The sequence below is a fragment of the Numida meleagris genome, chromosome 3 (genome assembly GCF_002078875.1).
Source record: "Numida meleagris isolate 19003 breed g44 Domestic line chromosome 3, NumMel1.0, whole genome shotgun sequence".
In the NCBI taxonomy this organism is placed as follows: domain Eukaryota; kingdom Metazoa; phylum Chordata; class Aves; order Galliformes; family Numididae; genus Numida; species Numida meleagris.
The window spans coordinates 172,729-199,227 of record NC_034411.1 but is presented as its reverse complement, the minus strand read 5'-3'; the positions used below and the strand labels follow the sequence as shown (position 1 = coordinate 199,227).

At 39.0% G+C, this 26,499-nt stretch overlaps 1 protein-coding gene across 1 annotated transcript; it reads left to right on the top strand.

The window, feature by feature from the left end:
* Positions 4,560 to 23,880, top strand: PNPT1 (polyribonucleotide nucleotidyltransferase 1). The gene is made up of 29 exons (XM_021389612.1): positions 4,560 to 4,774; positions 4,981 to 5,041; positions 5,339 to 5,413; positions 5,996 to 6,101; positions 7,057 to 7,106; positions 7,563 to 7,626; positions 7,714 to 7,761; positions 8,305 to 8,418; positions 8,660 to 8,846; positions 9,354 to 9,405; positions 9,699 to 9,756; positions 9,927 to 10,023; positions 10,104 to 10,206; positions 12,314 to 12,384; positions 13,723 to 13,759; positions 14,465 to 14,531; positions 14,628 to 14,717; positions 15,507 to 15,560; positions 15,675 to 15,781; positions 16,279 to 16,350; positions 16,460 to 16,523; positions 17,249 to 17,332; positions 17,806 to 17,889; positions 19,720 to 19,826; positions 19,911 to 19,966; positions 20,520 to 20,598; positions 21,836 to 21,883; positions 22,260 to 22,418; positions 22,806 to 23,880. The coding sequence occupies exons 1-28, from the start codon at positions 4,560 to 4,562 to the stop codon at positions 22,413 to 22,415; spliced, it is 2,406 nt and encodes an 801-aa protein (XP_021245287.1). The 3' UTR covers positions 22,416 to 22,418; positions 22,806 to 23,880.

Sequence of the window (26,499 nt, the reverse complement as noted above, 5' to 3'; positions counted from 1 at the left end):
GTACGTGCATTCCTACATATGTGGCTCAACTGTTAAGTCACCCAAATAGCTTTTCTGAAAAAATCCAAAGAGATTTCCCATGGCAACCATTCAATCTTCTGTGTTATTCACACTAAATAGGATCCTTAGGGCTCAAACAAACAAGCAAGCCCAGAAGAAGTACAAATGTCTCATTTCAGGACTCACAGCACTGACTTGGGAAAAAGAGATTCACATTTACAACTGTTTCTCCTGTATTCAAGCACTTACCTAAGAAGGACAGTTCATTGATAGTGCAGGCCAGTGCAGCTCACAAGGACCACAGACTTGAAGGAGCTCCCCCTGTTCTCTGTTTACAGCCAGTACTGTAGCCCAGCCCTGTTTTATATCTTTATTGATGATCTGGATGAGGGGATTGAGTGCACCCTCAGTGAGCTTGCAGATGTCACCAAGTTGGCTGAAATTGTTGATCTGCAATTGTGGGTTTTATCTTAAGGTAAGTACTACTTCTGGTTTGTTTTTCTTGTTGTTTTGTTCGTTTTTCCTTTTTTTTTTCCCTACAAGTTCCTTTCATATAGCTAGGCTTGTGCAGTGGATTTCACTTTCAAGAAGGAAAAAAGTTTATATAATTTCATGCTATAATTATTTAAGGAGCTCAGTTTAATCTTATGCCATAGCATGTAAACTTAAGCCTGGGGAAATTAGTCCTATAAGAAGGCATCTGGTAAAAGCATGTGTGCAAAATAGTAATTGGAGCACCTAGCATGAAGGACTTACATTTTATCATCTGTGGTGGTGAAGTCTTACTCATAAAAAGCTTCACAAACATTAAAGGCCACATGTGTTTTCCCTGTGCTTACTATAGAAAATGCTTCTCCCTGGAGACCCATCTTCTCCTCTAGGAGAGGTGGTTTGATGTACACTTACCTGAATTAAGTACAAAACTGATTTTCATTAATGCTAAACATCCAGTGATAGTTGCTGGTGCTCAGTACTAGAAAACCAAGCTGTTAGGTCCTACTTGATCTATACAGTGCTACTTTTCTTGATAGAGATATAAAGGAGGAGCAGTAGCCGTTTATTCTGCTTTTCTCTTCTTCAGCTCTGGGGAAGCTGCTGAGACCTTGGAGCAGTGTGATAGCCAATATCCCAGCTGCAAATTTATGCTGGCAGATGGAGGGAAATGGCATTTACACTGAAGATGCCTTTTACCTTTCTAATCATGAATATCTTTACAGAGGCAATTTCTGTGCACAGTAGAGGAAAAAAGATTCTCTGCATTTGTAACTCCTCATAGTACTCATACTGACTCCTGCTAGTGCTGAGCATCCAAAACTTGTGCTGAAATGTCTGAGAGAGTGTGTGCTCGGTGCTGCCAAAATGCTGGGTGAAGAAGAGGAGCAACAATCAAAGTGGGAGTTTCCTGTTGGGCTGAGGTTTGTGCTGCAGGAGCAACTGTGTGATCTCTGAGCAGAGGAAATGCATACATCCTGAAGTTGCTAATGGCTTCTTTAGGATGTAATGTCGGATTACTATCTGTGCATTTATAATTACAGGGCAGAGTAAATAGTGCAGGCACTATGAAAGACTTTGAAATAGTTAGAGAAGGAATTTCTAAAGGAGCAATGTGATCTTCTTTAAGAGATTACATTTGTACATATTATGGAGGCAAATTTTTCAAATAAAGCAGGGTGATCTTTACTCTTAAATACCATTTAAAAAAAAAAAGTGGTGAAGAGTGGATTCTGAAAGTTCTGCTCTGTGGAGATGTGCTTGGTATGATGGCACGATGGGAATGACACCCCAAGGAAGACTTTCAATGAGTCGTCTCACTCCAACCTCACTCTTGCTTGGGATTGTTTAAGGACAGCTGGCCAACCTAACTGCAAAGTCACTGAGAGATAAAAGCCTGCTTGGGTGATCTGGGTGAGGTATATGTAAGTGTGTGTGTATACATAAAATGTAGCTATTTGGGGAGGACAGGATCTTAGCCTTAGACAAAAGGAGTGTATGTCTACTTCCAAGGCTGATGTGTACAATTTTAATTAGCATTTTGAGTTGTCCTCAGGACTCTGGGTGGGCACATTTACAATAAAATAGGAAAGAGAAATCTATCTCCACATGTGCTGTCACCAGAGCTGAGATTAGCTTTTATTTACGATCACTGAACATCTGTGGGTAGGGCGTTCACAGCAGCGGTCCTTTGGCTCCAGAACTTGTTGTTTCCTCTTGACAAGGAGGAGTCCAAATGTGCTAGTCTTCAGAGCATGGTGTATGGACCAGCAACTCACCATACTGTGTTGTTTTAGGAAGATAATGATGGGTTACATAGTCAGGAAAGTGTGGTTTTCCCAAGTGAGACCTGAATGAGAGAATCTGCAAATGTTAATTTTGTAAAGCAATCTTGTCAGCGTAGTTTCCTATGTTCAGTGCTCTACAGTATGAAGAGACTAAGCATGTGTGAAACAGGACTGAAAAAATACCTTGCGGTATTTTGTGACTACTGGGATGTTGGTGGGTGCTTCAGGAGCTGTAGTTTTGAAGGTTGGGTGCAAGATATAGGTTTACTTCTGGTTTGCTGGCATCTGCAGTGTGTAACCATAGCTTTGGAAGAAAACCACATCCACTATCCTGATCCCAAACTAGATGAGGAAGTGTGAAAGGAGAAACTAGAAGTGATCCGTGTTCTTGGGGGCACATATGCTGCTATAAGTTATTAATCCAATTAAGCATCTGGGTGGAGAAAAATACCAGAGGGAATATTTAATTGAAATATCAAATATGTGCTGAATAATTGAATAATAATATTTTTGCTTTTCCATGTGGTCGAACATGAATTTTCTTTGCTGCCTAGGATCTTAAACTAAATCTGGATTCTTGTCTCCTTTTTCTGTTTCAGTAGTATGACCTTAATGTGTTAGCCCACGGCAGTTAGGAAGTTAAAGCCCACAAACCTAAGGCTTCTCATTTTGATGAGTGTGAAAAAAGCTTTATTTTTTATCAGAAGGTGTTTTCAATGTTTACTGTTGTTTGTGAATGGTCTAACTCTTCTATTGCATTTTCAAATGGAAAAAATGACAAGGTTGATTTTTTTAATATTTTTTTAAGCATCATCAGAAAATATTTTTTTTCTCTAGTGTTTATTCTGGATTCTTTTAACAACCGTAGGTAATCGCACCTAAAAAATTCATTCTTCGATAGGAGTAATGAGGATGAGTTAAATTTTTATTTTCTTCTTGAAGCATGGATTTTGCATGACTGCTTCTTAGTTTAAAAGCTCTGTTGTATTCTCACATGGTTCTGAGGTCTTACTTAAAGAAACAAGTTTCAACTGTGTGATGTGACAGATGACCAAAGTTAGGAGGACAAAATGTCACCGCTTCTTTGACACAGAAATTATAGACATTAAGTGACAGAGATTTGGAGCTATTGTTCCATGCTGTTTATTGTTGACAAGGGAAGCGTTCATGATAAGAAGACCACTTTTCACACTAACTCATCCAACTTGTGTTGGATGGATGATGCCTGCTAGAAGAGCTTCACTTCTATATTGCTTCTAAGTAATCCTTACACATTGCTCCTCCAGGCCTTCATGATTCTTCTTTCTAAACTCTCTAGCATTGTTCTGGTAAAGCTCAACAAATATGGCTTTGTGTTCACCTACAAAATGCTACCTCAGAGTTTCTTCTTTCCTTGTCACTTGTAACATGTAATTCTCTGCTTTAGGCGTGTTGGCTTCCCCGTAATTTAAGCTTTAAATGCCTAAGGTAACTGTCTCTTGTGCTTAACAATAGAAAAGATGGTGTTGCTTCTGTCCTTTGTATTATATGAATACTTCCAGCCACTCCTTTTTCCCCTCACCCTATCAATTACATTATTATAACATGACAGAGCTTTGAACACTGACTTGCTGTCAGCTAGAGAACAGCAATTTTAGTGAGTAATAATGACAAAAATCTTCCCAAGAAGTCAGCAGCAGAGCAAATGTGAATGCAGGAAAGCCTGGCGAACACTCGTGGTCTGCCACCTGATGTAATTTGTACTAAAAAAAAAAAACTCCAGCAGTGGATTCTGGATCTGGATAAAGCTATGGGCACTCTTGCCACGGCCAATCCTCAAGTTTTTGGATCGTTTGTCTTATTTCTCTTCTGCATCTTGCCAAAAAGATAAGAAACATGCTGTCACAGAAGAAAAATTGTTATTCGGACCATGCCCTGATCCAATTAATCTGTTTTTTAAAAATACAGCTTCGCAGAAAAATACTATTCAGAAAGCGAAGAGTAAACAGCAAGCAATACTGATTGAGTGCGCTTCTGCTTTCAGGTGTGCTCTTGTGGGGACAGGGAGGCTTCGTGCCCGAGGCTGGCTCTGTAAAGCGAACGGCGCTGCTCGCGCCGCCGTGGGGCCCGGCCCTTCCCGGCCGCCGTAGCCGGTAGGACTCCGCCAGGGGGCGCGGCGATGCGCTCACACGGCGGAATCGAAACGAAACTGCCGGGGCGAGAGCCAACCCGCTTCGAGCTTACTGCGCGGCAGCCCGCCCCCGGCCCCTCCAGCAGCCAATAGGGTGCCGGCAGCCACCGATGTGCCCGCCCAGTCTCGGCGCGATGGCCGCCGCCGCCACGAGTTGTCGGCGCGCCGCGCTCGGCGGTTTGTCTGTTGGAGCCGTCAGCGGCCGGGTCGTGACGCGATGGCGGCGTTTCCTGTTGCCTGGCGGCGGGCCGCGGCTGGTGCCCGCCCGCAGCGCGGCGGCGGAATCCGGGCCCTGCTGTGCCGTGACGGTGGACGTGGGGGGCAGGTGAGGGGCTCGGTGTGGCCGCGTCTCTCGGCTGGAAGAGCTGTGGGGCGAAAGCGCGTGGGAGCGAAGCGTTTGGGCGTTTCTGTGCGTAATGAGGCTCCAGATATCAGTACGAACTGCGGCCGCCGTCCTCCGAATGGATGCTGCAGGTGAACGCGTAATGGATTTGCAGTCATTGTCAGTAAGAGGTTATTTCTTTCCAACAGAAAGATGGAACTGTCTTCTGGAAAACTTGCAAGGTTTGCTGATGGAGCTGCTGTCGTTCAGGTAAAAACAGCCTTGGGCGTGTGGAGCTTCGCATCTTCCGGGCCCGAGCATCCTTGGTGGGAACATCAGGGCATGTGAAGGAGCGTAGGGCCTCAAGGAGCAATGTAATCCCTAATGGATGTTTGGCTGTCTGTACCGGGGGGGGGCAGGCTCTTTCTTCTAAATAGTTGCTGCTATGGAATGACATGAGTGTTTTTCTGCAGAGAATGTTATGAACTAGGATTTTAGTATCTGATTAAGTTTAGGACTTTAAATGGTAATTGGCAGATAATCTCAGTGTGCTTTTCCTTGATCCAGCTAGGTGACACCGCAGTAATGGTCACAGCAGTCAGTAAAACCAAGCCTTCTGCGTCTCAGTTCATGCCGTTAGTGGTAAGTTCTAACGACAAAGCTTGTTTTCTGATGGCCAGTGGCAGCCTTAGCTGCACAGCTCGTTAAACAGGGAGCTCAAAATGCTGAGGGGAGCGAGCGAGGAAGGCAAGCAGCAGAGTACAGAGTTGGGTTTCAGAATAGAAGTCTATGATAAAATTATTGCATCTGTGGATGAAGGATGAGCCATAGATGCTGTCTGTTTGCCTACCAGAAGCCTTGTGGATTTGGATGTCTGCTACAACAGTAGAGTTCAAACATTATATTTCAGGTGTGTGGGAAAGCTGTTTGGATTGTGACTCTTGAAGAGTTATTAAGGGTTAATGATTCATATTCTAACTTGTGGCTGATTAATAGTAAATTTTCCATGGAGTCTGTTACTGGACATTGCCTGTTTGATATTTGTATCCATGACCTGGAATTAATGCTCATCACTCAGGGTGCAGTCAATTCAGCACCAACCTTGCTCTGAGCAGGATATTGGACCATAGACCTTCTGAGGTGTCCCCTCTAGTTTGAGTGGTTGTGTAGCTCTGAAATTAGTGGTCCGTTGTCTTTAAGAATCCTGCTTTTGTTTTTTAAAAGGTGGACTATCGTCAGAAAGCTGCAGCAGCAGGAAGAATTCCAACAAACTACCTAAGAAGAGAGCTTGGTACTACTGATAAAGAAATTCTTACAAGTAGAGTAATAGGTATGCTGCAATCATTTTATTTGCAATACTGTAAAATATTTCACCCCATCACATATGTTTGAGAAGAGGTAGTAATTTATAACTTTCTTGCAAAGTTGATTGTTTCTGCAGTAATATCAGACAAAAAAAGCTTGCACATGTTAAAGTTTAACAGGGCTAATTTTAAAAACGGTGTCAGCTGGGGCTTTTTGCACGTATTTCTTTATATACATGTCTGGATCTTGAACTTCCATGTTGGCACCTTTGAGATTATTGTACCTAAGTTCTCATCCTAATGAGAGGTCACCTTTCCAGCTGCACATCTGTTTGGAGAGGTTGAAAAAAAACAAGGTAAACTCCAAAGAACCTAGGCACCAACTTACAGAATGGTATGTGTTCAGTGCGTGCCTCTTGATTCTGCTTGAAAGGTTGTTTCTACCATGGATAAAGATTATTTCATGGATAAAATAGTGTCTTTGAGATTCAACACTTACCGATGTCAAATGCATCAGCGTTTTAAGACTGCGCTTTTGAGTTGAGAAGAGCAATGTCTAAGGCCTGGGTTGTTAAAGTTAGATAAAATTAAGAGTTGCCATCTTGGAAGTAATGCACAAGCTTTTGTTGTTTTTCCTTGAGGACTGTATTTTTTTCATGTCTCTTCATTAGAGGCATTTCTGATAATAAGATTATGACCATATAAACATTATAAACCATGAAGACTTCTTAAAGTGTTTTTATCCTGTTTCATGACAATGGTTATACTCACCCATATGTCTTATTTTTCTCTGAGTGCTGATGAGATTTTGGAGTTGATTATATCTCATACTAAATTTCTTCGTAGATTCCCCACTCTTTCTCTTCTTGTTTGATTGGGTTGTTCATTTAAATTATCTTGTCTTCTTCTTGTGGAGTTAATTAGAAGATAAGCTGGATGCTGGCTACTGAAAATTGAACACTTTGAATGTTTCTTTTGCAGATAGATCAATCAGACCTCTCTTTCCAGTCGGCTACTTTTATGATACGCAGGTAGGTCACCCTCTCCTTCACTGTAGCTGCCTCTAGAATGGAAGAAAATTGCACGTGATATAGAAACTACTTTAAGAAAAGCAATTATCATTAGCACCGAGGATGGGCTTATGCTTTGAAAAACAGGCTGATACTGTAATTCTGCTTCTTAATTTCTCATTTTCTTGTCTTAAATGGTTTTTATTACATGCTAGTTCTCAACTTTTGATATAGAGGTGCGGAGACAAATTCAAAAACACTGCACAACAAGGGAAAGAAAAGATAATAAATGTTACATGATAAATCTTTAGCTGTAGTGTTTTTTTCATAAGCCTTCTGGTTTAAGCACCTGAACTAGCTTTCCTTTGTAGCTAATCTTGTATGTAAAATGCTTTGTTTGATTGTCTTCAGCTTTGTAATGATAGCTAACACAAATGTGTAGATCAAAATTATTCATTGTCTTTTATCTTATGCCAGATCCTTTGTAATCTTTTAGCAGTAGATGGTGTCAATGATCCTGATGTTCTGGCAATTAACGGAGGTAAGAGTACTGTTAAAAGCATGCTGCTAGTATGATTTTAATGTAATCTATTTGTGCTAATAGGGATTTTTAATCTCTTTATTCTAGCTTCTGCAGCTCTTGCCTTATCTGATATCCCTTGGAATGGTCCTATTGGTAAGTACATATTTTGAAACCATAGGTGACCTGAACATAATGGAAGAATTAGGCAACAGTGGGCTTCTAACAAGAATTTGAATGTAAAGGTTGCTGTCTTTTGTTTAATACAGTGAAATTCATTTCGTGATGCATACAATTGCTGCACTTCATTCTTTTTTCTGGACAAAATATAACTGTATAAGCATTTATAATCCAGAAATAGTTTCTTTAAGGACAACATTTAAGGAAGTTACTGTTAGCTATAATACGCTGAGTCTTAAAGCACTGTGGAGAAATAAGGAATGCTTTTTCTCCAGGAAATTGGGAGCTTTGTCACTGCAGATGTTTTAAGGGCACATTCTATACACTAGCCAGTGATGCTGCCCAAAAGAAGTTCTGAAGTAGACAGCTTTGCTTTACAGATCTGTTATTAACATATCATTAACATGCTAATGAAAGCGAAGGATTTATTTTGAAATACTGTTTTTAGATGTATAATTTGATGCCTTAAAAGAACTTTTTTTTATTATAATAATAATTTTCTGGAGTTTTTTTTCCTAGGTGCAGTAAGGGTAGGACTGGTTGATGGAGAAACTGTAATCAATCCAACCCGAAAACAAATGTCTTCTAGCACTTTGAATTTAGTTGTTGCCGCAGCCCCACAAAATCAAGTTGGTAAGTGGATAATAATTAATACCTGTTGAGTGTTCAGTTTGAAAATCAAGTAGGTGCCTCTTTACAGATACTTTTCTAATCTTTGAAACTTCTGTCTTTAGGCAATATTGATAAGAAACTTTTAGCTAAATTCCAGTGTATTTATACTGTTTATAGGTAATGTGTATTTCCTTGGTTAAGTTATAATAACTATTAAAAAAAAAAAAAGTAATTCACTTAATTTTTAACTTTCCATTAATAGTTATGTTGGAGGGAACTGCTGAGAATATACTGCAACAAGATTTCTGTCATGCCATCAAAGTAGGAGTGAAGCAAACCCAGCACATAATTCAAGGAATTCAACAGCTGGTGAAAGAACGCGGTGTGGTCAAGAGAACTGTTCAGAAATTATTTGTTGCTCCTGAAGAGATTGTGGAATGTGCAAAGAAGTAAGTTGGGAACAGATAGTTTTGGTCTTTTGTCTGTTAAGTGACTTTAAATCATCTTTAAATATATGTTTTTATCATCTATGATCAACAAGTGTGAAGTTTTGTTCAACAAAATCATCTTTTAAGCTTAGAATTTCTTATAGCATTTTTTCAGAGAAACTTAGGGACCCTGCCTTCAGCAATGCTTTTATGCTTAGTGAGAAGAACAGGGCAAAACAAGTGGCATGAAAACTCAGTGAAAGCTATATGCCATTCTTGTGAAATGGTGATACAAAAAGCCACGTTGTGTGGCTTTCATGAGCTTTATGGTGGAGGAGATGGGGAGCAGGAGAGCATGCAAGATGGACAGCTGGGGCGAGTGATGTTTGTAAATGGAAGTCTGATGCTTTTGTGCTGCTCATTTAAAAAAAAAAAAAATTTCATCTCCAAAAATTGAAAAATAAATATAAAAACACACGGTTGTACTTTAAGCCCTGTTTTCAGAAATTCTTTCTTTTCTTTCTGAAGACTTGCTTTTAACAAGATCTATGCGGTGTTCACAGATTTTAGCCATGATAAGGTAAGTACAATTCAACCGTGAGTTAGTTATTTTTAATATAATAAAGCTAGCAAGATTTAGTTTTTGTTTACCTCTTGTCCTCCTCTGAATGTATGTGCAGTAGTAATAATAAATAGTCTTGTAAATCCTTCACTACCAGAATTAATTTGTAGCAATACTTAGCAATTTGTCTGAAATTACATGGAAGTTCTATTACTTTTACTTTGAGTTTTACAGAACTTTAAAACAATCCCAACAACAGCCCAAATTCTTCACCTGTGTAGAGTTAGCTAATTTCAAATCCTGTGTTCTAGATTTCTAGAGATGAAGCAATTAACAAAATAAGACTGGAAACTGAAGAGCAGCTGAAAGGTATTATTTTCTGCTTTCCTAGTATTTAAAAAAGCTTAAATGACACTGCTTAAATCTAGTATGCTGGTTTTTTGGCAGGGTTTTCTTAACTAGTTTTCTGTAATTCATTTTCTAGTTTCAGCTGCAATTGCTTTTTCTTCTTATTTCTTATTTATGTCTCTTATACCTAGAAAAATTTCCGGAGGCTGAGCCTTACGAAATCATGGAATCTTTCAATGCAGTCTCAAAGGATATCTTTAGAAATCTTATTCTAAATGAATACAGAAGGTATGTATGTCAAACTCGTGCTGAATAATAATTTCTGACTTTTTTTTTATTGATCTCACTATTTCTGCTTCTAAATTCAGGTGTGATGGGAGAGATTTGACTTCCCTCAGAGATATTAAATGTGAAGTGAACATGTTTAAAATGCTTCATGGATCAGCCTTGTTTCAGAGAGGTCAAACACAGGTAGTATTTTTTTGTGTGTTAAAAAGCTGTTGAAACAAAAGGTTTTTGTGTGAAATATAGTCTTGTTCATTTCTAGGAAAGCATTTGAGTGACTTGAACTTTTCTAGCATTTGCTTAATTGGGGGTTTTTGATAGGACAATGTTAAGTTGTGCATGTAATGAGATCCTCTAAATGAAACTTCATATATACAAATATATGTAACTGGACTAAAAGGGAAATGGTACAAAAAGTTTCATTAATAAGATTTAATGAGTTGTTTGTTTGTTTTCAATTCCTTCCCAAAAGTGTGAGATGTTGGGTAGATTTTAAGATTTACTCAGGATCTACAAGAAGGATCTACAAGAAGGATCTGGGTAACTACAGGCCTGTCAGTCTGACCTCGGTGCCAGGAAATGTTGTGGAATAAATCATCATGAGTGAAATTTGTGGGGTAACTGGGAGATAAGGCCCAGCCAGCATGGGTTCATGAAAGGCAGGTCCTGCTTGATCTCCTTCTATGATTGAGTGACCCCCCTGGTGGTTGTGGGAAAGGCTGTTGATGTGGTCTGCCTAGACTTCAGCAAAGCCTTTGACACTGTCTCCCACAGCATTCTCCTGGAGAAGCTGCCAGCCTGTGGCTTGGACAGGTACACTCTGCTGAGTAAAGAACTGGCTGGATGGCCAGGCCCAGAGAGTGGTGGTGAATGGAGTTAAATCCAACTGGTGTCCGATCACAAGTGGTGTTCCCCAGGGGTTGGTGCTGGGGCCTGTCCTGTTCAGCATGTTTACCTGGATGAGGGCACTGAATGCACCCTCAGCAAGTTTGTAGATGACACCGGGTTGGCAGGAAGTGTCGATTTGCGTGGGGGTAGGAAGACCCTACAGAGGGATCTGGACAGGCTGGATTGCTGGGCTGAGACCAATGGGCTGGAGTTCAACAAGACCATGTGCCAGATCCTGCACTTTGGCCACAACAACTCCAGGCAATGCTACAGGCTTGGGATAGAGTGGCTGGAAGACTGTGTGGAAGAAATGGACCTCCGGGGGTTGGTTGATGCTTGGCTGAATGTGAGCCAGCAGTGTGCCCAGGTGGACAAGAAGGCCAATGGCATCCTGGCTTGTATCAGAAATAGTGTTGCTAGCAGGAGCGGGAAGGTGATCATCCCCTTGTACTCAGCTCCAGTGAGGCCACACCTCAAATACTGTGTTCAGTGTTGGGCCCCTCACAGCAAGAAAGACACTGGTGTGCTGGAGTCTGTTCAGAGAGGGGCAGCGGAGCTGTGAGGGGTGTGGAGCACAAGTGTGATGGGGAGCGGCTGAGGGAGCTGGGGGTGTTCAGTGTGGAGAAGAGGAGGCTCAGGGCAGACCTCATTGCTCTCTGCAACGACCTGAAAGGAGGCTGTGTGAGGTGGGGTCGGCCTCTGCTCCTGCGTAACTAGTGATAGGACTACAGGGAATGGCCTTAAGTTGCACCGGGGGGGGTTCTGTTTGGATATTTGGAAAAATTGCTTCTCCGAAAGAGTGGTGAGGCATTGGCATGGGCTGCCTAGGGAGGTGGTTGAGTCACTGTCCCTGGAGGTGTTAAGAAACGTTGAGATGTGGCATTAAGGGACATGGTTTAGCGTGGTTATCTTGGTGGTAGGTGGATGATTGGACCGAATGATCTTGGAGGTCTTTTCCAACCTTGCTGATTCTATGATCAGGTCTGTTATTCCTAAAAGGCTCAGCCATTGTTGTGACTCACTGTTGGGTATGTGGGTAGCTACAAAGACTGATTTGCTCCCTATTGTTGAGTCCTGGATATCCTGCTAAAAGTAACGCATGCTGGAAGTCTGTGCCTTGCTATTTGACACACCATTGTCTGCACAACTAAGAACCTTTATTCTTAAATGAGCTAGTTCAGTTCTACTGAACGTGCTGTTCTTTGCTCCTGGCAGATTAGGAAATGTTAAATTGGAATTTTTGAGTGTGATCACTTGTAAGATCATATAATGTTGACAAGCTGTGAATGTTCGAGATGTGAAGAAGAAGTGGTAGATGATGCCATCATATTTGTTGCTGTAGTCATTCTTTTATATTATTTTCTACCAGTATGAAAAGTGTGCTAACCTTGTTTTCTTATTCCAGGTTCTCTGTACTGTTACATTTGACTCCATAGAATCAAGTGTAAAATCAGATCTGATCTCAACAGCTGTGAGGTATGTGTGTCTTTGGGTGTTTTTTTTTGTCAGCGGTGAGTATGTAAATACATTCATAAAAGTACCTGTCTTAAAAATATATTAATTCCACACACACACATTTGAAGTTCAAGGGTACTGCAAGTACTGTCCGGTCTGGTTTTGAGAGAGAGAAAATAACAAATGAATTTTGCATTTGTAAAACAGCATCAACACATCAGGTCTCTTTAAATGAACAAACGGAAGCTGATTCTCTTTGTTCCATCCTGCTTGGAACTTCATACGTCTTCCAGTCATTTCATTGATTTCTCACAGGGTTTTGAAGTCTTGCTTCAGTGTCTGATACGTGTACCCCATGAAGCACTGTTCTGTTTGTCAAGCTTGGTTCAACTGGGAAAAACAAAAGGGAGCAGATTTCTTTTTTTCCCCTAGCTGAATAAGCCTCTCTAAATACTCTTATTTTATCTCAAAATAGAAATGTTTGGAAGATAAACATCTTTGTGGTCTTTTTTTAGTGAAGTAAGGAAAATTGAACTTGCGGTGTAGCAAACAAGTCCTTGTGCCATTAACTTTCTAATGCTGAGAGCTAACTTGTTGGGAAGAGGAAAATCCTTCCTTTTAAAGCTGCAGTTCAGTGATCTCATCCCATCAGTGTGGGAGCTTTCACATTGTAGTGTCAGGTTTGTTTTTCTTCTGTTTATTTACTTATTTATTTTTGACCTGGAGGTGCTTGCCCATGTTTAATTTTAGTGTTCTGGGGATTCAGTTTACGCTAAGTATTCTTTAACTAGTGACCAGTAGACTGCTTCATAAATGACAGAGAGAGAGTGCCTGTATGTAAAACTCTGTGAAACAGGTCTTGACCTGAAGCAGCTTGGTGTTGTAGATTAGCGTTTTTATTTGTTGTGAAGTGTCAAGTCTTGTGATACTTAAGTAAAATTTTTGACTGCAGGCATCTTTCAACTTACTCAAGTAATGTTGGAGATTTTGATTTTTCCTATTGAGTGCTTATATTTCTTAGTCCTTCATGAAGTGTGTGCAGTAAAATACTGGTTCTTGAAGTTTTGTCTACCATTTGATGGATCAAAATCAGCATAAAAGTAGGAAAGCTGTTTAAATGACTGCAGTTGGCACATGATGCTCGTTTCTTTGTAGACCGTAGTTTAATACAATTAATACAAAAAAAAAACAACCCTAATCTCAAGAAAAGAAAAAAAAAAGTGGACGAATAGTGAATCAATAGATTTGCTGGTTTGGTCAGTTTGTAAGTATAGCTGAACATAATCTTGCTTATCACACATAGGATGTAAGACACTTGCTTTTTTTGATGTGTTCTTCTGTTTTTTTTTTTATTAATAGCGGAATAAAAGATAAGAACTTCATGCTTCATTATGAGGTGAGAGTTCTATTATGTCACAGCTTTGCATGATTTGTGTAAATTGGTCCCTTCCAAGGATATTAATTATTTCTGAATGGAACTTGCAAATTACAATTTCTATGTTAATTTATCCGGCAGTTTATGAACAAAAGTGCTGTTAAATAAATATTTTGCAAGTTGCCACTTCATGCAGTCTTTCTAGTAGTTTAACACTTGTTAGCTCCATAAGGACAAGTTATTACTGCAGGCAGGATTAACCTGCTCAATTATTTCTAGTAAACTGATGTACTCAGCTGCCATTCTGCACCAATAGTAAATAATGCTTTTTACAGCCTTTGGAATTTACCCAGGCTTTTGTATGGGCAAGAGACGTGCTACATTATCTGCAAGACAGAAACAAGATTTTTAACATGTTGTTTGGCAAGCTTCATTAGAGTAAGCTTGTTGCCTTATTCCTTCCCTATTTTGCAACTGCTTTATTCTCTCTTGTTCTGTGGAATTGAAGCAGGTGCAAAATAAACACTATGTCAACTAATCTCAACTTGCAGACTGACTGATGGATGTTGTTTGGTGGTTTGATTTTTGTTTGTTTCTGTTTTGTTTTCATCTTGACATGCACCAAAACTTCAAAGAAACTTAGCAAGTGTGTGGTTTGAAGTGAAAAAACAGGAGTTAGTTTTCTGTATGTATATTTTGGGATTTCTTTTTTTTTTTCCTCTACAGTTTCCTCCTTATGCAACTAATGAGATTGGCAAAGTTACTGGTGTGAATAGAAGAGAACTTGGACACGGTAAGATAAGACTACAGAAGTCATCTCATGCTGTAAGCTTTAATATTTTTGTCTGATGGTTTTTATTTATGGCTCAATTTTTGCATTTTTTACCAGGTGCACTAGCAGAGAGAGCACTGAAACCAGTTATTCCCCAGGATTTCCCATTCACAATACGAGTTACTTCTGAAGTCTTAGAATCAAATGGTACTATGATTTTCTTAATGTTTGAGAAATGGGAGATGAAAATTGGTTCTTAAAGAAGAATCTAGATGTAGACGTTTTTGTAGGCCACAGATTTAATTGTTAAGTTTTAAAATTTGGTAGCTCTATTATTGGAAGTACTTTAAAATGGAGAGTATACATATGGTTATGAATAATAAACCCTTCAGTTTGTAGAACAGCACAATATCACTATGAGATGTAAGCTTAAATTTGGATTTTAATTAAAAGGCTTGTATTGAGAGCAGTTCTTCAGTGTTTAACTGCAGCTGACTTACAGATAACTTCTGTCTGTTTATTCTCATTTCCCCAGTTTGAGAGAAAGCTATTGATTTTTACCTTTCTGCAGATTCCCTTTTGTGGCCAGGAGTTCTGTGAGGGCCGCCAGCAACTTCTTAGCGGTGTAGTGAGATCTGGTGCCTGGAAGGAAGAGTTAGTGGAGAAGGGGAATGAGTCCCATTTGCAGTTGACAAGCCCCTGGCTTACTTATCTAGAATACTCAATATCAGTCATGATGCTTGTTGGTCTTTTTTTGGTACCAGTATCGTGAAATATTCAAAATATTGCCCATTTTTGGATAAAGTACTTCTGCTGTAGAAACCTTCTGGCAAACTTCAGTTATTTATTGTGGTATATGTGTTGCTGCACAGTATCTTCTGGCTAGCAGAGAGTTAATTTTCAGACTGTCATGGAAGAATATCGCTAGCAGATTTTATTTCAGATGCTTTTGACTGACGTTTAATGCTGTTTTTCTCCTGTATTCTAACTCCCTAGGGTCCTCTTCAATGGCTTCTGCATGTGGTGGAAGTCTGGCGTTAATGGATGCAGGTACAAAATGTGGTACTTAAGAGGAGAAACTGCATATACGTTAAATAATAATACATTAAAGGATTTTGAAATGATCAAAGCTTATGAAAATGTCTTTTTAATTACCATTATTAGGAGTTCCTGTATCAAGTGCAGTGGCAGGTGTAGCAGTAGGTCTCATTACCAAATACAATCCAGAAGGAAAAGATCTTGAGGACTACCGTTTGCTGACGGACATCCTGGTGAGTGTTTCTGGCACAGCTGTTTCTATTGATGCTTAGAGCTTGCTTTTGTAACGTTGTCTTACCCAGGTAATTCTAGGTGCTACTATGTTATTTCTTGTAAGTTCTTAGAAGCTTTCTGTTTTCATTGAGTTCTGGAAGAAAGAGGTTCATAACTGTTGGATGCTGTAGTTTATTGAGAAGTACAATATACTAGGAGGAAAATGAGCTGTTGGCAAGATTGTTGGGGAGAAAAAAATGCGTGTTGTCATTGTTCTGCTTCCTGTGGCAGTCATTGGTAGTATCAAGTCAATTGTAGATTTGTTCAGAAAACTTAATCCACGGAAGTTCTTAGTTTATGAGAAGAGAAAGAAACCGTATTCATCAGGAGCAGTGAAATAAGATTGGGAATAGAGGGGAACAAAAAAAGTCTGAAAGGTGATAACCCTGCAAGTGGCTCCAGGTTCAATCTGCAGCTTATTGACGCCCATTTGTTTTTTTTCTGCTTGTACTGACAGGGAATTGAAGACTACTATGGTGATATGGATTTCAAGATGGCGGGTACTAGTAAAGGAGTAACTGCCTTGCAGGTATACTAACAGGAAATACTGCTATAGTTAATCATTGAGAAGATTGTTTCTAAAAAAAAGAAAAAAGCTTTCCCTACATATTGATGTCTCTTAACTGTTCTAATGCTAGGTTGATCTAAAGCTACCAGGAATACCAATAAAAATTATCATGGAAGCTATTCAGCAAGCTACAGGTATGTGCATACGTTTGCATCCGTTTTATTAAATTATAAAATGTATTAAATTATAAGCTGCACTTTGTTTTTTACTTGAGACTGGGGAAAATGAGGAAGATTCCTTCCCCCCTGTATATTATGGTTATATTTTATTTTTTTTTGGTTTTGTGAGTGTTCAGTCTCCAAAGAGCTTGGCCCTTCCCAGTGCAATGTTTTGTGTCGTTGTATGTAGTATCAATGAAGATGGTGCTTCTCCTAAAGGTTATTTTTCTACTAAGAGAGCAAAAAACCAAAATGCAATAGGTGTGATACTAATGATCACCAATGTAGAGCAATGTACGCATTTTGGGGGGAAAAAAAAATGCATTAAGACTTTTAAAAGCAGACTGGGGAGAAAAATCACTTAAATAGAAGAACAACATCAGGATGGTGGTGTATATTGTGAAGTATTTGCTTCCAGTAGTTTGGTTTTGCCTGATGCTGAGAAATGCAATTCTACTAAGCCATGTCACTTTGGGGGAGGAGGGGGGGAGAAAAAGGTCATGTACTCAAACCATATGTTGGTTGGTGATGTGGGGGGGACTTTTTTTTTACCTAAGTTGCATTAAGTTACTACGATATTTTTAGTTAGGCAGAAGGTAGATTTTATAAATGGATGCTTATCTGCTTTTAAGTTAAGAGTAAGTTTGTTGGTTTTGTTATAATCTTATGCAAAACTTCTTCCTTTTCCCCAACGCCTGCAGCTGCCAAGAGGGAGATTTTACAAATTATGAACGAAACTCTGGCAAAACCCAGACCTAACAGAAAAGAAAGTGGACCAGTTGTAGGTAATATTAGTTGTATATTGACATGGATTGATGCCTTTTAATAGTTTTTAAGAAGCTGTTATTTAAAACAGCCTTTATTAACAAATGCCTCATTCTTCTGCCCCTGCCCCCCTGGGGATACCTTTTGATTTGTGCTTTGAGGTGAATTTTTGCTTTTTATTGCGTTGTGGGGCAGTGTTGTACTATTTCACTTGACACCAGAAAGCAGAATTGAGCTGAAATTGTGTGAAACTCAGGAAATCAAGATAGATAGAGCTTTCAGTACTGGAGTGGCTAATGGTAATTTATGCTCTAAGTGCTTGCATTCTGCATTTTCATTTATTTTAATTCTTAAATGTAACTTAATCATTGTTCAGCACATAAAACAAGTATCTGTTAAAAAATCAAACCTAAATGAATTAGACTTGATTTTTGTGATGGTATTTAGGAGTAGCATATTTAGCATTTTGAAGTATCTTTTCGTGTTCTTTCAGAAACTATCCATGTTCCATTATCAAAAAGGCTGAGATTCATTGGTCCTGGGGCCTATAATTTGAAGAAGCTGCAAGCACAGACTGGTAAGACATCCTTGTTTACTGTGATGATTTATCCTGACATCCTAAATGTGTTCTTAGCTTCTTTTCACTGTACAAAAATCAGTAGTGTGGAGTTCTAATTAATGGATCTTGGTAGCACAGGTCATATTATCACAGCCACTGTTAAACGTTAATGCTCTCCTTGTCCTTTCAGAACCTAGAATTAGGGAAGCTTCAACTTCCCAAATTGTTCAGTATAAGTGACTTTTGTGCTCCAGTAAGAACATCCTAGGGAAGTCACAACAAGTACTGTTGAGCAAAAAGTGTACTTTGTGCTGCAGATACCTAATGGCTTATGTTTTTAGACTTGTACGTTCAGCTGTTCCAGTGCTCAGTACACATCAAGCCTTTCCTGTATCTTTGCAAGACCTGCCTGTGTTTTGAATCGTTAAGACTCACTTCAGTGAGCTCAAGTGTGTAGATTCTCCTTAGAATTGTTTGCAGTTCTGGAAACTCTTACTGCAGGGTGAAGTATGATGCACATATGACAGTGTTTCTCAGGGCTTACACGAGAGGTAGTTAAAGATCTTCCTAAGGACAGTTTTTCTAGATAATGTTGAGTGAGCAGTGAAGTCAGGCAGGTCCAATGTGTTACAAACGTGTTTCAGGATAGATAAAATATATGCAGCTACTTTGCCTATGGTCTGAAGCTTTGTGATTAAGAAGGGATATTGAGTCCTTCCTACAGTGTTCATGCACTGTTTTGCTCGCATGCTGTGAAGAGTTCTTATGTATTGTTAACATGCTGGGATATGTAAGAAATACAGTGCAGCATCACAGGGCAGGAGTAATCTGAACCAGGGCTTAAACTGATAACAAGTGGTGTGAGTTTCCTGAGCTTGTTGCATTTCTTGGAACAAATGAATCACTGTATTCACAGATACTTAAAGACAACTTCGGAAAGTGCTACTGCTAGTGTAAGAATAGAGCTCTGCTGTTGTGCTTCATGGAGTTTTTTTGTTTGTTCACACAAAAAAGACCCCACAACCTTTGTCCATATGATTGACATCAGTGAAACTAGATTTAGTTCACTCTTTCCACCTTGCTAACAAGATAACAGTAACCAACATTCAGCCATAACAGAGGTGTCTCTGCTGTGATTCTATTAGATACATGAATCTTTTTTTTAGTACTTTTCTCTAAGTAGAGATTCTTTTCTTCTTTCGTATAGTGAATCTTCTCTACTTCTAGAAAACTACTTTTAGAAATCTTTAAAATGTCTGATATTTGATGCATATATTTAGTAGACGTTCTGCTTCAGCTGCTGTGGACTTAATTCTTAATCTGGTTGGCTTCTTTAGTGCTTATTAAGGAGAAGAGTTGGAAAAAATTGAGAAAAATTAAATTTCCCTTTAGGTGGAAAAACACTAGAGGTGTGAAGAATTTTACTGTGCAGTCTTACTGTGTTCTCACTCTGAAGCACTTTAATTTCCATCAGCCATTAATGAAAGCTTTAGTTTTCTTAAGATGGATATTAAATTAGTTGTTAAATGCTGACACTTATTAAAATAAACCCTCTCAAGATGCTTTTTCCTCTTACAAAAAGATTATAGTAAGGAATAGTTTAGCAAATGTCAGTGGTTCCATGTGGGGCACTAGTTTGTCCAAGTATTTGACAAGCATACCTGTAACGTGGTTTCTGTAGAAAAGCTGTCTATTGTAAAGAATATTTGAAATGATTATAACAGATCTCTGTCAAAATATGTAAGATCACTTTGCTCTGCCAGTCTTTAGTAGATGGGAATTTTCTGCTTACTGAAATATTAGGGATGTTCACAGACATCTCTTCATTAATAAATTCTGTTTTTTAAGGTGTAACTTTAAGTCAGCTGGATGAAGAGACGTATTCCATGTTTGCTCCCACACCTAGTGCTATGCATGAAGCAAGAGAATTTGTCCATGAAATCTGCAAAGATGATGTAAGGACAAACTTCTGTTGTTAGCTTTTTCAGGTTGTGTTTTGTGAGTATGTGTCTTATTGTTTTTTCTTTTTTCCCCTGTAGCAGGAAGTCAATTTGGAATTTGGTGCAGTTTATACAGCCACAATAACTGAAATAAGGTATGAGAAGTGCTCTGAAGTTGAATTTAGTTTATGCACTTAGGTATATTTCTGATACATGATGTAATGCTGGTTTTCTGAAGGATGCCAAACTCATGTTGGTGACTTTGGCACTTGCGTTATTCCTGACATTTTGCTCTGTTGAAAACATTCTCTTCTCAGTAAGGCTGTTTATTATTACTGCTTAGTTTTTAGAATGTCTCTTTAAATTATAAACCTTAATGTCTGTCTTTGCCGTTGTGTGAGAGGAGCGGTAGGAAATTGCTTTTTACTTTTCTGTGAGGACAAACAAATCTTGTACTGAAATTACATGTGCTTTGTGAACATTCTACTTATTAAAATGCATTGTCCTGCAGTAAGTAACTTCCGTCCACTTTCAATTAAGGAGAAATGCAGACATCTTATGCTTGGTATAAGTTTATTTTTTTTAATGATGAGTAAAATCTTGTTCATGGAAAGTTTACCAGTGCTTGTTTTGGAGTCAGTTTGCAAAGTAAGTCACATACAAATCTCTCTCACCGTATTTTGAAATAACTGCTATCTTCTGTTTCAGAGATTCTGGAGTGATGGTAAAATTGTATCCAAACATGACACCAGTGTTGCTTCATAATTCACAACTTGATCAAAGAAAGGTAATACGTGCTTAAACTAGTGTAAACTTAGGGACTCTACCGTTGGTTTGTTTTCCATCATTTCTCACGAAACCTAGCGTGCATGGCCTGGTCTTCACACATAGTGGAGTTTTGGAGTCTTAGTCTAGCAGCATCTTGCTGTTTAACCTTTGTTTGTCCTGTATTAGAGCTGCAAGCAGTCTAACTCTATGAATGCTATGGTCCTGCTCTTGATGCTACTAAGTACATCACCATCTGTAGGTCTTATACCTTTCCTATGTAACACAGCAGTTGTCCATTAGCTTGTATGGAGCCACTTAGGTCTATGTAAAGCTGCTTGATATGTAACATGAAGAAAAATGTATTGTTCTTGCTTCCCTTTTATTCTCCTCCTGAAAACTATGTTAGTGTAAACTGATGGCAGAAATTCATGTTAGTGACAGGGGTGAGCACAGAAGAAAGGATTTGGTCAGTGCTGGAAAAATACCTGCGTGCATTGCTGACAGAAGAGCAGGGAGTGGGTTGAGGAAGTAAAAGTGTGGTTTTAACAAATGCAGAACTAAGAAGATTAATAATTATTTAAATGCAACTGTCAGCTACATTTTCACTAGTGTACTATATCTATATAAACAATCTGTTAACTAAATTCTTGCAGTCTCTGGCTTGGCAGCAAACAATAAATAGTAGATCTACTAATATTCTTTTATTTCTTGCTATAATGCATTCTGTATGTTAGGCAGCAGTCCCTTGCTAGATACATTGCTAAGAAGCTTTCCTCCTGCCTTGTTTGTGAGGAAAATGCATCTGTGATTTGTTCCTCATCCTTGAGTAAGCTGGCTGCCTCTTCCAGGAGACAGTAGTTGTTTCAGGCACCTCACAGTGGTTTGCAGTTCACTGTCAATGTGCTTTAAAACAACATCAGCTTTGTAGAGAGTGTATAAATGTTCTTAGTTGTCAACTGGTGAGACAGTGCAGGCCTGAATTCCTGCCTTGCTGTTGCTGAAATGATAATTTGTATCAGCTATCACTGAAGGAGTATTTCCTTTACAGCTACTGTTACTTGGCATTTGTGGTCACTTTTCACCATAATGCAATACAAAAGCAAACATTGTTTCTTTAGTATGTTTTAACAGAAAAAATCTGCTGGAGGTAAGAGGATTCATGCTGTCCAGAATCCCTAAAGGAAGGTCTTTTTAAAACAACAACAAAAAGAAACTGTAAGATTAAACTTTTTTTTCTGAAAAATACTGTTTTCTAGATCAAACATCCTAGTGCCCTGGGATTAGAAGTTGGCCAAGAAATCCAGGTAATTATATGGATTTTAAATTGATAACAAACTGGCACTCGTGTATTAGTATTTGTGTGAATTTCTCTGTTTTGTGTTTATGAAGGAAATACTGTATCAGATTATTTTTCTGTACTGCTTGAATGCCTGGTAATTTTGAAAAAATGAGTTTTTACTGTCACGGTCTTGCTGTCCTAAGCAGCACATTAACTTGACTGAGCAGTATAGACTTGAACAGTGTCTGTTGTATGTGATTTTATTAGCATTAAAAAAAATGAATTGAGGAAAATGCCAGTTCTAGCTCTCTTAAGTTGGCCAGTCTCATGTTGTTATTTAATATAACTTCATGATGTCCAAATCATTGTGGTGATCTTAAAGTGACAAGTTTTCTTAACAGGTTAAATACTTTGGACGTGATCCAACTGATGGTAGAATGAGGCTTTCACGCAAGGTTCTGCAGTCACCAGCCACGACTGTGCTTAAAACCCTTACAGACAAAAATAGCATTGTCCTGGGAGGTACTGCTCCACAGTCATCTACTTCATCACAGTGACAGGTAAGGCAACCAGAAATGTGGGAGACAGCTCTGTACTGTACCTTCCTTACCAGCACTGCATAGAATTCCATCTGTCTTTCTTATACTGTACAGTTAATCTTCAGCCTTGTGGGAATACTGCTTGCCAGCTATGTTACAACTTTTCATAAGTTAGCAATTGTCCTTTCATATGATATAGTTGTAAAGGGGCTTGATGTTGTACAATGGGTTCAAATGCCTTGACAGTTTCAGGCATCCTAGGCAGTGTACTTTCTCCAAAACCAGCTTACCTTTTAAACATCTATTTGAGTATTCAATCTTCTCTAACCTGCCACCAGAAGTATTTCTGAATTTGGTGCCCTGATATTAGGTTACAGAGTATTTTCTGTCTCTTCCATTATCTACCAGGCCTTCTTCCTGAAAGTATGAGCCATCTTCGCTTGAGTCTGCAGATGTCTTCGCAAGAATCTGTATATGGATGGGTGTGAACCATATTTTTAAAACAGATGCTGTTCATGCTTAAAGGTGATGTGGAACTTCAAAGTCTTCAAACTGATTAAAACGCTGTTCAAAAGAAAAACAGAAACAAGCAATGGTCTTACCTTGTGTACCATGGGGTGAGAATCTAGGAACGTGGAGTTGTATAGATTGAAGAGCAGGTTGCCTTTTTTTTTTCCTCAATTGCTTCAGTTCTCAAGATTTTCTTCTCACTGTCATCTCAAGATAAAAATGCCAAGATGAGAAGTGCTGGGAAAGTACTTCCTGGGAGAAGGAGTTATCTTGTACGTTTGGTCAATGAGGTATGCTAGTGGTTGAGGTATACTTGACCAGTCCAAGTTCTACTGGCTTTTCAGAGTACAAGATTGATATGTTGAGCAAAACGTGTAAACTGAAAAACTATCACCTTTATCATGACTGATACTATTTTGGGTAAATACATCAATGACTGCCATAGTGTTCAGACCTGCTAAAATGACTGAGGAGAAGGGGGATGAAGAACCTATGTGAAACATCATTGCTTGTTATCTGGGTTCATTAATACTGAGTTTTAAAACATATAATGAAGACATTACTCCAAAATAGTTATTTGAATCTTAAACAATTGATGTGATGAATCCTCCTTCCAGAACGTCCTCATTAAGAGTGTCAGAATTCCAATATATGATTATGTTCTATTATGTGGCTTACTGATCTTTTGAATTTCGAAATATCTCCCAGGGTCTCCCTAGAACTACATGTTTTTCTACTGTGAAATACAGACCTTAAAAATCCAAGAGAGATCCCCTCTAATGTACTCAAATTTGTAGATGTTCCTCATAGGAAAATCAAGTTTCTAAGGACAAGTGGGCTCTGGACCTTTTGAAGGAAGGAAAAAAAAAAAACACAGGGGGGAAGAGAAATGTGAATTTACTGTATTTAAAAAAATCATTTTGCCTTTTTTACTCTAACATAAAATATTAAAGAAAAAGAAATGACTCGCCAAGTTTTTTTGAAGTCGTCTGTCTTTCATTAAGTCGTCTTGCTCATCTGTAAGGACTGTATAATTATATTTCTTAGTAAGAATTCTAATGCCTTAGCTTACCATGAGCTAGCCAGCTTGACTGTTGTCAAGCTAATCTTGTTGTTAAGATAATCTTCTTGATAGTGTTAATGAAATAGTGTGCTTTTTCAAGGTGCAGCTTCTCTTTATTATAGCAAACTTTCTGTAAAGTTCCTTTTTGTAGTGGGACAGGTAGATACTCTAGATACTAAAATACCACACAAAATACTTAGGAGTTTTTTAGCTAGTACATTGCCAATAAGATGCTTGCATTTGAATCTGAAAACAAGAAACCAAAGAATTCCAATGTTCCCTGTAAATGTGCTTTCTCACCCACAGTAAGAGCAGTACTGGTGGTTTGCTATGTCCCTGTGGTGGTCTCAGTAACTAAACTATGGGTGTGCTGGGGATTTTGTTTGTTCAGTGGAGGGGCAGGAAGATGTGTATGTTCCCACGGGTGAAACCTGTACAGTCAACCTGACTTTCTGTACTTGATACAAGTTATAGGCCCTGTGGGAAGGGGTGGAAGGAAATTTGCTTGGAAAGTGTCACGGAGGAGCAGAGACCAGCTGCTCTTCTTTGAGGAGAGGAGCTCAGTTGGAGCCAGGAACTGAGTAAGTGTGCAAAAGTGAGAACCCTCCTGGAGGGATGGCAGGTTGGCTGCATTCATCTGGGAGCTATCTGCAGCAGCAGGTCAGACTGTGGCCGGAGGTGCTTGGCTCTTCCCCTTGTGTTATCAGCTGTGATCAGAGAGCAGGTGGCTATTTCTTCATGTTTGAAATAGTGATTTTTGTCCCTACTGCTGTCGATAATCAGCTTTTTTGATGATCCGTCATCTCAAATGGGGCCACTGAGAAGAATCACTATGAAAAGTGAAGGTGGGCAAAAACTATGCAACTTGAGTGAAAGTATGGTACTTAGCTGCACTGTTTAACTGCTGAAAACTTTCAGAGAAATAAGATGTCTTAGCATTGTGTTAAGATATCGAAGTCTAGAGAATCCTTGTGCTGCCATCAAACAAACAGAACTGGTCTTTGCTCTGAAGAGCTGTCAATTAAAAACAATGCACTACCGCTGTAGGAAACCAGAGGTGATATTTATAGAAACTAAGGTCCTACATCATCTCTCTGTAAATTACTTTGTTCTTGTTTCTGCACGTAAACAAAAATGTGTTGTTTTCCATCCTATTTAAAGAATAACCGTTTCTGAGAACTTTGCGTCACATGGAAGCTGGTGCTGTATCTTTGTCCCAGGTCAAGAGGGTTAGAGAGATGTTTGACAAGGCCGAAACTTTCACATAGGCACAAAGCTTTAGGAGCTGGAGCGTTTTTAATTGCCTTCAATAAATACTGTAAGTACTACAGTAAAAATAAAGTACTACAGGATCAGCACTGTCTTAAATGTACTTCTGGGGCTATGTGCCAGAGGGAACGATGCAATCTAATTTCACTCTTAAACATTTTAGATGATTTAGGAATGAGCAGTTTTTCCTGCTTCTGCAAACAGTGAAGAAGTTAGACCTGCTCCATGTTGTCACACGTGATGACTTGCCGTGTCTGCAGCCTACCCGAACAAAACTTAGCATTTTTATAAAGATTTGAGAACTTTATCTAACAGCTGGAGCTTGTTGCTCAGTGCTTGCAAGAAGGTAAGCTACTGACGGGTGCAACTACTCAATGAAAAATTACTGTTTCACTTCCTCTGAATTTCATGACACATAGAATTGCATGTGCATCATTTTCCTGGTTTTGTGCTTCCCCTGGTTTTAAATCAAACTCATAAGAGCAATTGAGACAAACATTGTATCATTTCTTCAGACGAAATCCCCTGAATGGATTTGATTTTTAGTGGTTTAGATAAGACTATGTTGCAGTTGCTAACACCCCATCCAAACCTCCCCAGGCTGCTGGGTGCTTTCCAGCCGAAGGACAGAATTCCCGAGTATCAGATTATAGTCTGCATGTGTTCTGAAATGGACTTTTTTCCACAGAAGTTGTCTTTTTGCCTGAAAAGGTCACATTTATTTTGCAACATAACCACTTGCAACTTCATTAGAGAAATATTCTGTTGTGCTGATTCTGGCTTGTATATTTCCTACTCCTTTTGTAGTTGCTCACAATGATAGATGAGAATTGCTCCAGAACTTTCTGGTGTAGTTTCTCGCTCTACTGTGTATCTAGATGAGTGCTGTTTTTAAAGTTTAGAAGGAGAGGCCATCCTTCATTTTCAACGTTTGTTGAAGGACAAGTGCATGTAGAGGTCTTGCAGAGGTAGGAGGAGCAGGTGTCCTGCATGCTGTGACCATGGAGTTTTGAGCTAATTTTTGTGTGTTTCTTTCTACTGGGCTCTCACTGGAGCAGAAATAATCCTGATCTGTAAAACTTTGAGGAGATCAGGCCATATAATGTAGAAATATCCACCAAGTTGTAGCTGGGAACCCAGCTGCTTGATGTGTTCTTCAAAACACGACTAGTGAAACTACTGAGATAACACAGGCTTTTCTATACAGTTACCAACCTGCTTATCCATAATTATAAGATGTGCACAGAAAGAACGTTCAAG

Bases quoted from the DNA above. Each gene is read 5' to 3' on its own strand.
- PNPT1 (XM_021389612.1), top strand. From the start codon at position 4,560: ATGTGCCCGCCCAGTCTCGGCGCGATGGCCGCCGCCGCCACGAGTTGT. The intron at 4,775-4,980 runs GTGAGGGGCTCG...TCTTTCCAACAG, and splicing joins ACGGTGGACGTGGGGGGCAG to AAAGATGGAACTGTCTTCTG. The intron at 14,718-15,506 runs GTACTATGATTT...CTAACTCCCTAG, and splicing joins TGAAGTCTTAGAATCAAATG to GGTCCTCTTCAATGGCTTCT.